Source organism: Carassius gibelio, chromosome B25 (genome assembly GCF_023724105.1).
Source record: "Carassius gibelio isolate Cgi1373 ecotype wild population from Czech Republic chromosome B25, carGib1.2-hapl.c, whole genome shotgun sequence".
Classification (NCBI taxonomy): domain Eukaryota; kingdom Metazoa; phylum Chordata; class Actinopteri; order Cypriniformes; family Cyprinidae; genus Carassius; species Carassius gibelio.
In genome coordinates this window covers 13,404,320-13,419,109 of record NC_068420.1, presented here as the reverse complement: position 1 = coordinate 13,419,109, position 14,790 = coordinate 13,404,320, and the positions used below count along the sequence as shown (strand labels likewise).

General features: G+C 37.5%; 2 protein-coding genes across 2 annotated transcripts in view; one reads left to right on the top strand and one right to left on the bottom strand.

The window, feature by feature from the left end:
- immp2l (inner mitochondrial membrane peptidase subunit 2) overlaps positions 1 to 14,790 on the top strand; it is an 83,813-nt gene that overhangs the window by 56,784 nt on the left and 12,239 nt on the right. The gene's annotated exons all lie outside the window — the stretch shown is intronic.
- Positions 3,523 to 13,198, bottom strand: lrrn3a (leucine rich repeat neuronal 3a). The gene is made up of 2 exons (XM_052598126.1): positions 12,954 to 13,198; positions 3,523 to 6,387 (listed from the first exon to the last, which is right to left on the bottom strand). Exon 2 carries the CDS (start codon positions 6,032 to 6,034, stop codon positions 3,968 to 3,970), a length of 2,067 nt encoding a protein of 688 aa, XP_052454086.1. The 5' UTR covers positions 6,035 to 6,387; positions 12,954 to 13,198; the 3' UTR covers positions 3,523 to 3,967.

The window sequence follows — 14,790 nt, the reverse complement described above, 5'->3', positions numbered from 1 at the left end:
AAATATAACTATATGATTCACTTTAAAGTACATTTATAAATTTAATGAAGCATTAATCCCAAATGCACATTTAGACAAAGTAGAGTTAGAAAATCTTGCTGTCCTTTTTATGTAGAAAAGGTACATATAATCAGTCTTTTTCATTCGTTCATCTCTGAGGCATATACATTATAATTATTACAACATTTTCATATACAGCTTTAGGTGACAGTAAAAACACTACCATCTGTTTGGAAGGAACTCCTGTGTCATTGCTAATCACTGTTAATCAGTCTTGACATAAATTGACATTTTAATGTAAGAGATTTATCTCATGGGCTCTTGCCTGCAGCCGTCAGGCTCCCCTTCATGATTCAGTCAGTGATTGTGAAGCCAGTGAGTGAAAGGACAGTGGAAGTGTTTTGGTCACGTATTGTCCAAATACTTCTTGTCGTGGAATGTGTCTGTTTATGTGCAGTAACATGAACTGTAAATAGGATTCACCAAGCGAATCAAGGCAATAAGGAAGGTATTGATAATCACTAATCATATCTTTGCCACGATAAGGGTTCTGGCTGTCGGGTTTTGTTTTTTGATTGATTTGGTTCTTGATTAAAACCAAGCAAATGTTTGTGGCTCCTAGAGATGACTTCTCTGTGTATTGATTGTTTTTATTGGGTTACTGTAGAGTTTTTGTGTCCAAACATGCCCGTCTTTTCCATATCATCCTTGCACAGATTGACAAACTGGCTTGCGACCACATCCATGCCATATATAGGCATTTGTAGATTAATTCAGTTTTGATATAAAAAGGTGTTTCAGTCATCATTAAACAAAGATGAAACACCTGTTCAGTGCCAATGCCAAGAAAACTTGTTAGCTTGGTTGAATACTAATACAATGGCTGTTTGCCGCTAGGCTTTCGTTAACCTCCTCCTGAATTGTGCTAATTTTTTCTTTAATCTTGGCGTCTCACATTGGCTCACTGCTGTAATCACCTCGTTCAGAACGATGGCGCCGCTTGAACGGGTCGGCTTACAGGGTCATTAGAACCAGGTCAATTATTCATTAGAAAATGTGCCATCAAAGTGGAGCGCTAAGCACAGGGTTTCCAGCTCTGCCAAGAGGCACAGTCGTGTCTTAATCTCTTACCTAATTAAATCGGACTTTTACAGTACAAGTCAATGGTCGATGTCGTGTAGACTTATTTATTTTTTTAAATGTATGGGAATTTAACTGATTAATTAATCAAATAATTGCATGTTATTGTTTGTTCTAATGTCGATACTGAGATGCATCAAATTGTGAGTGTGTCTGTGTATGTGTGATTTAAAATTTAAGTTCATAAATTAAGAATATATATATATATATATATATATATATATATATATATATATATATATATATATATATATATATATATATATATATATATATATATTCTGGAATATAATCAAATATCAAAATTGCAATCAAATAATTGCTAATGATTTTTGTTGTAATATCTATGTTGAGATGCCTCAAAGTTTGTTTTTGTGTGTGATTTAAGAATTAATTGCATGCGTGTGTGCTGAAATACATGATTTGATATATCATTTCTATATAAATTCTGCATGAATAAACGCATATTTTATTTTGTAGTTAATTTATTAACTTCTACATTATATACTACATTTTGCTTGTTGGATATCAAAACATTACATTTTTACAGTACATTTCAGAATTTGGTCTTGTTAAATTAGATGTTGGATGTATTTTTTATTTATTTTAAGTATTGGTCAATTTTTTTATAGTTTTTTAATTGTTGGTACTGATGTTTCAGTTTTACAGTAAAATAATTCAGTGTTTTTAATGACACTCATCTTTAAGAACCTGTAATAATGCTGAAAGGACAATAAAACAATAAAAATGTAATCTAATCTAACGCATCTGTGGGACATAAAATAATAGTTTTTGAGAAATGTCTTTGTGTTTTGTTTTGTATTTCCATACGTCAGTGGTCATAAGGACGGTTCAGTTACTAACATTCTTCAAATAATCTTATTTTGTGTTACACAGAAAAAGAAATTCATAAAGGTTTGAAAATGACATCCGGGTGAAATATTAATGATGGAATTGTAATTTTTTAGGTGAACTATCACTTTAACTTTCATTGTCTTTGGGTGTCAGCGTTAACTTGATGCTATGGCACGAATCCATATCAAAAGCCTAGTAATCAAAGCAGGTGAAGCTTGAAAGTGATGTTCCAAGTTCATCGCATTATCCAATTAATAAAGTTATTTCCAGTCACGTGATCATGGCGTGACCGTATGGAAAGAAGGACATAAACACTGTGATAGGTGAGATAATCAAGATTAATTGAACTAATGTTCCTGAAGAACTTGCCCATTTGCTCATTTTCTCAGTTGCTGAGAACATCACTTAATTAAAAGGTAATTCGTCTTCCTGTTCACACACAGTGTGTCATATACCTTATATTAATTGCGACATTATGTGGTTGGAAATTAATGTAGAGTGAATTGATTTTCTTGATGGGGCAAATGCTAGTCTATAGTGTCCTTGTTTTTGATGAAAGTTATAGTTGATTGAATGAGTCTCATGTTGCCCTCTTGTGATTTCAGCCTGCGGGAAGCACCCTCTACCATCCTCTATCACTTCAAATGGTCATTTATCCATTTTTGCTAAGGCTGTTTTCAGTTCAACACAGAAAATCACAATATCCAACTTGAAGACAGTTAATGATAAGCTTTGACTTTGACTTAAATAGTCTTAAACTGAACACTGACATTGACAATTGTGTGTCAACATGATAGAAAGATACTATGACATGTCAAAACTGCCTCGTGAGGTTAGTAGTTTAGGTAGACAATAAAGCAACTGAACTGGATTGAATATGGTAAGGTGTCTTCTCCTTAACCTTTGTAGTTTTTTGGCTCTCGATGTGAACCGCAGGTGTTGCTGTGTCCATAATGCCCTCCATGTCTCACCAGGCTCACTGTGAAGTAGAAAGACCAGATGCCGCTCATTCCTGCTAACCTATTCGGTACCTACTGCTATAATGGCGCATAATTTAGCTGCTGTGTAGGTGACAAATGGCCCAACTCTAAAAGTCCCTGTGTTGGGTGCTAAAACCCCAGTGATATATGAGCATGCAAGTCTGATAAATCCTCCACATCATTCGTTCTGTGACGGTAATTCATCACCTGTGGGAGTTGAGCGTTGGAATTCCTATTGGATTTTTAATGAAAGAGAAGATAATGTGACCAAAAGTCAATGAGTTCTGTGAATTTTTTTTCTCTCCCACAAACCCCACCTTCACACTGAAAAACTCCACCTCCTCATTTTCCACTATTTTCTCGTAATTCAACTTCCCAGGCACATCCAATTATTGGGCCAGCCTATGTTGTTGTGTTTCTGTAAATATCAAAAAGTTATTTTTATCTGAAATTTAGACTGGTTTAAATACACATGGGTTTTCATCTCGAGCATCTCTTCGGTTTCTTTTACATTTATCATTTGTAAAACACTTACAATGAAAACAAGTTGTCATTTTCTTTATAAATGTATTTTATCACAAAGTGTCATACATGTGTCCTGTTATGATCTATTCTACAAAGCGTAGTCCGTCATAAACTTGACATTGTTTATTTTACCAATGACACAGCACAAGTAGTGTTACAAGCCCACAATAAAAAGACTCGGCCACTGAGGCTTTGCGCTCTGTGTAAATAGTCAAGCACAACCTTTCATGTGCTGTTCTTTGATCCTGCATGAAATAACGATTCTCTTCATGCTCCCTAGTGAAGTGTGACATTTAAACAATTAGTGGGTTTTTGGCAATCAATGTCAGATTTAGCAAGAAATGTCTTGAACCACAAACCACACGAGAATCCATTTCATAATTATCCAGTGGTGTGAGTCGGTATAAGACTGAGAGACATGTAAGAGACATAGTCCTGTGTCCACTGCATCTCAAACCATTGCTCTTTCAAATGAAGTTTTTGGAGTCTGTTTCTGAATCATTGTCTTTAGCCCTTGACCCCCAGATTGGTTTAATGTGTGAAGGCAATATCTCAGACTGCTGATTCCTTAATTTCCTGTAAAGGTGATCCCTTCTCCGCAACATATAAATGATGAATGAACAGGCCACCGCGGACACAATCAGAAGCAGCGCAGTGATGCTGATTATCAATCCGTCATCGAAACCATCATCAGTTTTTCCAATTGAAACCTCAGCTGTACTGACATTCACACAGTTTTTCAAATGTCTACTTTGCAGTTCTGTAATTTCCACACACACCTCGTACTGCGTCTCTGGCTGCAAATGTGTGAGGTTGAACGTTTTTAAATCGGACAACACATGGGCGGTGAACTGCAAGGGGTGCTGCTGGGATGTGGTTGACCACTTAATATTCGACACAAGACTCCCCTTGGGTGGCACCCAAGAAATCCTCACTGAATGTGGCTCATTCCCTTTGACTTGGATGTGCAGGGATTCATTTGTCGGCAGTGGGTAGTACCCGTTTACTACGATCGAGACGGATCTCATGTCCGCACCTATGAGATTGTTGGCCACACAGGTGTACTGCCCAGCCTCATTCTCTGTGATGCCATAAATATCAAACGATCCTTCAGGATGCAGGTGATACTTCTTGGAAACCATCTGAGGAAAAATCTTCTCTCCTGATGGTGTGACCCAGTGGATCTCAGGTTCAGGATCAGCAAACGCCCTGCAGTGCAGAGAAACAGAGTCCCCAGCACCCACATTGACCTGATCGGGAAGGCTCTCTGGAGATATTAGTGGCAGGCAGATATCCGCCATTTCACGGAAATGCACATGTTTGACAAGTCGACCTTCAAATTCTGAGGGTCCTGCGCATAAGAGGGCATCCGGTTCCATGAAGCGGACCTTGGTCTTGTTCATATTGATCCAGCGGATGACACAGTCACAGTAAATGGGGTTGGAGTGCATGCTCACCTCCTGAATGTTAGGCAAGGATTCCACCGTCACATAATGAAGGGCCCGGAGCGCATTGTTATTCAGCATCAAGGACTCGAGCCTCGGGAGTTTGGAGAATGCATTCGGGTGGATGAAGGAAAGTCGGGGGTTGTTCGTCGCTTCGATTTTGGTCAGCTCTGGTAGGTTGTGCACAGCAAAGCTGTCGATGGAAACTAACTCTGGCATGCTGTTAATGCCAAGTTCTTTCAAATGGATCATGTCCACAAAGTCACCCCTTTGGATCCTCTCTATGGGATTCTTGTTAAGGTCCAGAAACTTGAGGTTCCGCACTTGTCTGAGAGCAGCTTGAGGTACTTTTGGGAACATATTATCATAGAATGACACGCTTTCCAGCTTATCGAGTCCAACCAGGGCACTGTCAGGGATTTCAGTTAGGTTCATTCTGGTTAGCACAAGACTGCGGAGATTGATAAGGGGCTTGAAATTCATGTCCTGTATTCTGGCAATTGGATTCTCTCCTATCATCAAGATTTCTAGCTGGAAAAGGTCCCGGAACCACTCTGTTCTTATGGCCCTCAGCTGGTTTGAATTAAGATGGAGCCTCAAGAGCTTATTAAGCCCTTGGAAAGCCTCTGCACTGATCGAGGAGAGAAGGTTATGGTTAACATATAGTTCCTGTAAGTTTGGGAAGTGTGCAAGGCAGTCATCATGAAGGCTGCTTAGCCAGTTCTCCTCTAGGTGCAAAGACAGAAGTTGTGGAAGGTGACCTAGATAGACATCACTCAGTGAGGATATGTTGTTTCGGGATAGGTCTACCTCTGTTAGGTTTACCAGATAGTCCAAAGGACTGTCTATCTTTGCAATGTTGTTGGCCTGCGATAGAAGTACTTGTGTATCTAAGGGCAGCCTCTCCGGCAGAGACAGAAGTCCTAGATCATTACAGTCCACAGTTGGAGCCTCATTATACATGGATGAGGGAGAGAACCAGGGTCGGACTTCACATTTGCACAGCTTGAGGCACACAACCCTCCACTCGGAGGCCTGAACTGAGTTAGTCAGTGCCAGCAAACAAACTGCAAACAGCAAATCTTTCATCTTGGTCCTACTCTCTTCAGCTTGTAATTGGTCCTTATGGGGTCTGGCGTTAGAGGCGTTAAATTCACAAACACACAATCGTTTGTTATGACAACAGGGTGTATGTCTGCTGATGGCAATTCACCCAAAGCAGCAAGTTCGTCTGTTGATGTCCTTGGCGGAGAGTAGCAACCTTTTAATTTACCCTGTTTTGGGTTGTCATGCAGTCTGCATATGGGAAGGTCAGCGTATCCTTAGGGGAATGGAAGCAAGAAAAGTGGAAATTTGCAGGGTGAGCTCAGGTTCCTGTGGGGAACGGACCACTTGTCTGCCATCGTTATTATGTTCAATCAGTCACACTCGTCACTTCCCATCTGTAGAAAATAAGAGACAGGAGAGAGAGGAAATTAATACGGTGACACATTAACTTCAAAAAGAGCCATACTGCGGTTTAGGAGCATGATGATATATTTAGACCATACAAGTGAAGGTATAGTTTTTTCGTGCCATCAAATAATACATTATTGCTGATTTGACCTCATATGTCTACCCTTACCACATCTATCATGTGACCACTGGGACTTGTCTCACTGATGTCAAGGAGGTTTTATGAGCAGAAGGGCAGGTGTTAAGAAATTCTGCGCACATCACAACCATTCTGTTTAGTGTATGCCTGGTTTGTAAGAAAAAGAGCATTAGTATGCAGTGCCGTCTTATTATTATGTTAGATAATGAGCTTTATTTGGCGACTGACTGGCCAGACACTTAAATCTGTTGTAACATGCTTTCATTTCTACGCTATGATGTGCTGTGAATATAATAACTAACTTTAACCTCATTTATATGAAAGCCAATTTAACAACTGATTCCTGTCATACATAGCGCATTTAATTTGTGGTTTGCATTTCTTTCAAATTTGTTATTCAAGGGCATTGCTAACATTGGTTTTTATTGTCTCATAAATAGACATTAAAGCCAACTGAATGCACAGAGGAGCAATTATTTTGCAATGAAGTGCTATCCCAAAGGGCTCAGTGATAACCACTGCATTTTGTCTTTCAGTGGCAGCTGCCATTGGGCAGAGTAAGTTAATTAAGATGTTTTAAAATTTGCCTGTGAACTCAGACTCTGTGCTTTGTACCTATTGTATGGTTGACTAAAACTATATTTGAATGGATTACACAGTGAGCAACCCAGTAAGTTCCTTTTTAACCTTTTATATAGTGGTCTGTGTTTTTCAACACAGCATTTAATATAAATCAGTTTTTAATCAAATTGACAGGGTGTCTTTACTCTAATTCTGTCTTGGACAGATTGTTAATTCGATGGCTAAATGGATTGCTGTGCACTGTGAGGTTTGTGATAAGGTTTATGTTCAATGATATTGATTGACAGCCCTTATATAAATATAAAATGTGGGTGCTTACACAGAAAATCTCAGTGTTTTTGCTAGATCTTACTCCATATGTTGAAATTATGACTGGCTTGCAACCTTGAGGACAGAAAGCACAAAGCCGCTTGCCTGTGCTAGATGAAGCTGTCAGTATCACTACAGGAGCAGGTTTGCAAAAGAACTCCTGTGTGCTTATGTTAGTCCGACTATGGCAGCGAGTCAACACAAGCAGGTGGGAGCATTTTTTTTCTCTCCTTTATCCTTGCATAGCCATCTGTTCGGTCCTGTAGTCTGCTTTTTTGGCCAGGATTGTGCAAAGATCACTATTCATCCCAACGACCGTACAAATTATGAGGTTGTTAACTTATTTCAGAAGCGGCTTACTGTCTGATGTATGAGAATTAAGGGGTGTGTTGCCATGTTGTGGAGAGACTAACTAAAAGCAGTGGCTTTTCAACAAGCAATTAGTTGAAAAATAGCAAAAACATCACTGTTTTTATGTTATATATTATGTGCACAGTTTTACAGGCAAGTAAGATAACCAGATTTGCTCTCCTATATTCATCTCTTATATTTATGTACAATATAGACCGTGTTAGAAAGTCTGATTTGTTTTAATGAATCAGTTCATAAAATAACTGATAAAAAAGACAAATTGATTCTGCATAGATGTCACTTTTTTTGTAGATATCAAAGTTTATATATCAATATCTAAAATCAAAAATAAATAAATAGATTTATAAAATAAATTAAATTAAATATGTCTATTAAATAAATTCTTAAAATGTATATTCTTAAAAGAAAATATATATTTCTTAATTACATTTATTAAATATTTCTAAATATAAATTTTAAATAAATATGATCCAAAATATTTCTTAATTTCGAATTGATGGAATTTTGATATATTAGTTTCTGTGTGTGTGTGTGTGTGTGTGTGTGTGTGTGTGTGTGTGTGTGTGTGTACAATTATTATAAATTATTATATATAAATAATTGAAATATCTTGTATTAGTTTCATCCACTGTCTTCACTTTGACTTTAACTGCAGATTTGTCCCATAATTTAAATCAGCTTCAAAAGCTGTTTTTCTCATTTATTTAACAGATAATAAACTGTCATTTTCTGTAGAGAACATACTCTTTGTTGCTATGACAAGCACAACATGGATGCACTGCGCTGAACGTAAGTGTGAACAAGTATTGATACACACACACACACACATCTCGCTTGCTTTCCCATTTCAATCTATTTTCTGTTTAGAGCTTTGCGCCAAAGATGCCCACACATACTAATTTGATTTGTTCATGTATGTGTCCTTAAATAAGAGAGCCCTCAGCTGCGGTTCGTGAGTGTTGTGCTCACTTCATTATGTGTAACAGTGGTTTGAAATATTAGAGAATGCTTCTATAGCTGAATGCTGGAAAGACTCTTTCTGCTCAGTTCACTGGCTTCATGGGTTGACACATGCAGACAGATGCACAGTATCTGGAGAGATGTATCCAGATGTGTAATGTAACTTAAACACTATTATGAGATCAGTGATTAATTGTGGTTTATACAACAGTTATCGCTGCTCGTCTAATGTGATTGGACATGTGGTGTTCCATTGGGATGTTTCAGTGAGAGGATCAGTTTTTGTCAGACCTTCACAGATATGTGCAGTCTTGATTTTTGAAACTTGTTTTTGAAAGTCAGAATGCCTTAATCAAAAGTATTATGAATGTTAACATTGTATTAGTTTGACGGCCTACTTTGTATTCTTTTGTTTTCTTTTTCTACCCACAATTAGAATTCTGAAAGATACTTAAAGATGATCTTGAAAGAAACCTGAAATTTTGGCTTTCAGTAATGATTTTGATTTCAACTAATGATGTCTTTAGAAATATATATATATATTAATTTACTTTAATTAATGAATTCTTATTAGTAACAACACTGGATTTATATATATATTTTTTATTTATTGATATAATTATTATATATATATATATATATATAAATAAATAAAAAATCAGTTCAAAAAGAAGTCAGAGCTGGATGTAATGTTAGAATTCCCACAGTAAACTCTCCAAAAAACCACCATTTTTAAACAGGAAGTATGTGTGATTGGCTAAGGGATGTGTCGAAGATGTTGTTTGCGTTTAGCACTGAGATGCTTTTTCTAAGGAAGTTTTCGGTGGAAATTTGTAGTGTGTTTTGTCTGAACAGGACCAACAGCAGTCCTCTGTCTATTTGCATTAATCACAACTTTTTGTTGACAACCGTTCCTTTCCTAGAGTCAAGACAAGAGTCCAACCACTTTACCTGAAATATTTATGGTTTGCCTCCTTTAGAGAACGTACGCATGAAACTAACACACACTCTCTCTTCTCCATCCACCCGTGTAATGCTACAGACACCACATAAAGTGGCCCTGCTGCACTATGTTTTATTCACAAGGTAGAAATCTCGCCGTACTTCGGCAGCAAGCCAGCGTGTGTTTGGAGGTGACACCTTGTCACATGATGGCGTAACACTGTCTGTGAAACGCCTTCCCCTCTGGTTTGTGTTTAGGGAAAGGAGTGGATCTGAGGGGGCTGCTCAGGTTTCGTTTCATACTGTGTAGTGACTGAGAGCAAGAGTGAGAAACATGTGCGGCGGGCAGAATACTTACAACCCAGCAGCAGCAGACTCTTGTGACAGGGAAGTTAATAGATTAAACGTTTAGCTCTTGACCATGTGAGTCCACCTACGTGGTTTCAGGTCCACTTCTAGTTTGGCTTCAATAGCAGATATGTAGCTGTCGGCAACGTTCAGCTGTTTTTCATTTCGCCTTCTGCTTTGGTTTTAATTCATTTACAGATTCTGTTGCTGAAATGTTTTTGAATTGAAGTTAATCATCCCTGTAAGTTGACTTTTAACACCACCACCATGTAAAACTATCATGGTGTGGATGTACCTGGTACCTCTATTTGGAAAATAGAGTTTTTCTAGTCTGTTCTGTTCTATGTATTCCATTCTATTCAACTCAATTCTGTGGTATAATCCGTACTGTTCTATTTTCTGTTCTGATCTATTTTGTTCTGCTGTGTTAAATTATACTCTGTTCTTCTTTATTTTCTACTATATTCTATTCAGTTCTGTTCAAAATATTTAGTTCTTCTCTATTCTACTTTTTTCATTTCATTATGCATTCTATTTTGTTCTTTTCTGCTGTATTTTAATTTCTTCCGTTGTTTAAAATTTTTCTCATTTCTTTTGTATTCAATTGTTTTGTTTTGCATTTCTCCTTTTTATGCTGTTCTGTTTTTCTATTTCTTTGTGTTTTACTCAATCCTATTATGTTCTTCTCTTATTCCATTTTTTTCTGTTCTTCTTGTCAAATTCTGTTTAAGTATTATTCAATTCAATTGAGTTTTCCATTATTATTTTAATATATTCTACTCTTGTTTTGTTTTTTTCTATTTTATTCTGTTTATTTGCTAATGTGGTCTCTTATTTTCTCCTCTGTTTTTATTTATTCAATTTTTTCCTGTTCTGCAGTATTGAATTGTTGTTTTGTTTTGTTCTATTCTCTCCCATCCTGCTCCGTTTCTCTTTTCTGCTCTTTTCTAATTTGGTCTATTCTGTTCTGCGGTCTAATTTTATTTTATTTTGATAATTCAGTTCTATTGTGTTTTCTACTATGGATGTGTTTTTTTCTTCTATTTTACTATATTCTCTTCTATTCAGTTCTAATTTATGTTCTATTTTACCCTATTATACTCCATTTTGCTTTAATATCACAATTCTATTCTACCCTTTTGTTGTTTTTAATTTTATTCAGTTTTCCCTAGTGTGTTAGATTTGTTCTTCTGTTTGTTCCTCTCTGTTATATTGTGTTCAGTTTTCCTAGGGTTTTTTTTCTCCTGCTTTTTATTCTGTTCCATTCTGTTTAGTCCATTGTGTTGTTTTGTTTATTCTATTCTATTCTGTTCTGTTCTATTCTTTGATTCTCTTCCGTTCACAGACTGTACAAGGTACTCATGTAGTCAAGCTCATGAAGTAAACTTGGTTGTGTTTTCCCCCGTGTGCTGTAATATATCAGCATTGTTTCCTATCACACTACATGGTGACACTTCAAACGCCTGCTGTGAAGTATAATTAGCTAAGATATTACGCTGACACGGGCACCGTCAGAGTGTGTGTGTTTGTGTGTGTGTGTGTTATACAGTCCTACAGCTCTCACCTGCTCCGCACTGCTGGCGAACACACCGCACGACAGCAATTAATTACGCTTCAGCACTGCTGACAGAATCCCTATAGATATATCAGCTATTTCTGTCGCATATTTTTCAGCCCTGTTTCAAGACATGTTAGCTTTTTTTTCTTCTATTGTCCCAATTGATTTCTCTCTCTCAGCTCCCATCTACACCTTGTTCATACACATGAGGCAGGAGCAAATACCATAAATCAGTGGTGCTTAGACCAAATATATGTCCCTTTTTGGTTCCTACCTTTTTATAATCCATTAACCTATTGCATTTTGATTCCAAACCAAAAAAACAAACTTTGTAACCACATACCATCAGAGAAGCCAAATATTTTATTATACTACTGTACTTGCTACCATACGATCCCTAAGTGTCCAATTCCAGAGGCACATGAACTATGCTGAGGAAACTCAAGCCGGTTTGTTTTATATTGCCGCATCACAACCTCTTTTACCATCTGACATTGGAAGCTAACATAACCTGTATTTAGTTCGCAGATAGCATGTTTTTTGGATTTTAGGCTGAAGAATAACATAGGTCTTCTTCAAAGCACAGCCGAGTGACGTCTGTCAAAGTGAGGTGCTGTATGAGCTGTGGCGTAAAATAATTTTGTCATATTTCACAGTCTAATTTTACACGCATTGATAAAGCAAGATTTATAAGACCATTTTTTGACCATCAGGGTTGATTGTGCATGAACAAAGCTAATTGTCCAGAAATAATGCTAAACCTTTGTTTTAATGCTATGATAATGTGAGGGTAACATCCAGATGAGTAGCTGCAAGAATAATAGCCTACAGTTGGGCCAGAAGTAGCTGTTTAAATTCTCAATTTTGATAATGCAACATTCATTGTGCAAGTTCATTAATAACTTTTACTAAGCTTTTTTTTTTTTTTAAGAATGATAATGCTCTCAAACTGGTGACAAAATAAACATATACCTTACGTATTACCCTCACTACAATCTCTAAAATCCCTTGCAGTAACTTAAGGAGCCATAATAATAATAATAATCAATAATTTCCTCTTGATCTATCACATTATTGGATTCACAGTTATTTCTCCCCATGATACCTGTAGAGTCTCTGCGTTAGATTACGACATTTTGTACGCAAATGCGCAGAGCTTTCTGATCAAAAACATGGGAATTATTCAAACTGAAGATAAAAATACATATTTAGGAGTGTTTGTAAAATTAATTGAGCGCATACATTACATTTGGCTTTAAGTCCCCCTGCACTGGCACGCTATTAAAATCCCCCATCACACAGAATGCTCATGAGTCATGAGAGCGTGAGAGAGCCGCGCTTACCAGAGAGAATGAGATTCCTTGTTTGAAGCGCATAATATATTCCTTTCCTCTCAACCGCGGGATCGAGCTCCAGACTTGCGGGGTTGTTATAGAGATCTAGATCCAAATTAATTATAGCTTTATTTGAGCGTGTGAGAAATGTGGAGTCTCTCTCCATAAGGTTGTATTGGATAAGATGCTGAGCGCACCGCGGACTGAGGACCGGAGAAGCGCGTATCCATCCAGCTGTCTGTGATACTCCCTCCCTCCACAGTCTCCCCAGGGACAGGCGAATTCTGCCTGTCGTTTGCTGCAAGCTAATTGGTCGAGCAGACCTGTCAGTCAAGTGAGGGCTCCCTCATAAACTGGGAAGGGGACGGGGCTATTACATCGCTCGCTTTTTACCATCTCTCTCTTCCCTCTGCATTTTCATACTCCCACTTTCTCTCTATCTTTGCCTGTCAACTTGATCTCTATTTGTAGTTTTCTGCGCTCTGCCCGTTAGGCTACAACTCTGATAAAGATACGTTACTTGAATATTCAAATGCTGACGATTGGATCAGTGCGTTTCATGTGGTTTTTACTTAGATTTTACTTTGAACATTAATTGGTTCAGCATCACAAAAGTAAACACTGAAATGTATTAATGTAGACAATACACCGCCAGTAGTAGCCTACTGTTCAAACTTTGAGGTCGGAAAGTATTTAAAGGGATATAGTTCATCTAAAAATGAAAATTCTGGCATCACCCTCATGTGGTTCCAAAACTTAACTTAATTCATCTTCAGAACACGAATTAAGACATTTTTGATGAAATACGAGAGCTTTCTGACCCTGCATAACAGCAACGCAACTGATACATTCAATTTCCAGAAAGATGGAAGGGACATAAATAAAGACTTGACACGAAAGAGAGGAAATTGTTTAATAAAGTCATTATTTTTGTTTTCTTTATGCAGAAAAAAAAAGTCTCATAGCTGCATAAAATTACAGTTGAACCACTGGTGTCACATGGACTATTTTAATGTTGTCTTTACTACCTTTCTAGGTCTTGAACATGTCGGTTGCATTGCTGTATATGCAGGGTCAGAAGGCTCTCGTATTTCATCAAAAATATCTTAATTTGTGTTCAGAAGATGATCAAATGTCTTACGGGTTTGGAACCATATGAGGGTGAGTAATCAATGACAGAATTTTCATTTTTGGGTGAACTATCCCTTTAAGTTTAAAGGGGGGGTGAAATGCTCATTTTCACTCAATATCCTGTTAATCTTGAGTACCTATAGAGTAGTACTGCATCCTTCATAACTCCAAAAAGTCTTTAGTTTTATTATATTCATAAGAGAAAGATAGTCTGTACCGATTTTTCCCGGAAAAACACGACAGGCTGGAGGCGTGATGTGTGGGCGGAGCTAAAGAATCACGAGCGCCAGTAGGCTTTTGTGTTGAGAGCGTTTGGAAGCTGTGACAGCTGTGAAGGCTGAAACTGAACGAGAGCAGCAGCAGCGATGGCTCGCTCCGAGCGGGGCTCGAACCCGGGTCTCCGGGAGGGGAGGGGGACGCACTAACAAGGAGGCAGAGATATTTTAACCTGTTAAATGTCACCCCGTCCCATATACGGGACACCTACGTTGACTATACTATATTACAATCAAATCTAATCTAATCTTGACAAACTATATATCGTTGGAAAGGTCTAAGACTCCCAAATATATATTATACCAATATTTGTTGTTAAAAATTATGTAGGAAAAGAAATAGATCAATTTATGACAAGAGTGCACCCTCAGAAATCTACATTACAAAAGGAGCTTTGACCTTTGTTTAAAAAAAAGACTTCCTCGTTGCCTTTTTCTCT

Excerpts from the sequence above, each read along its gene's own strand:
- lrrn3a (XM_052598126.1), bottom strand. The coding sequence starts at position 6,034 with ATGAAAGATTTGCTGTTTGCAGTTTGTTTGCTGGCACTGACTAACTCA.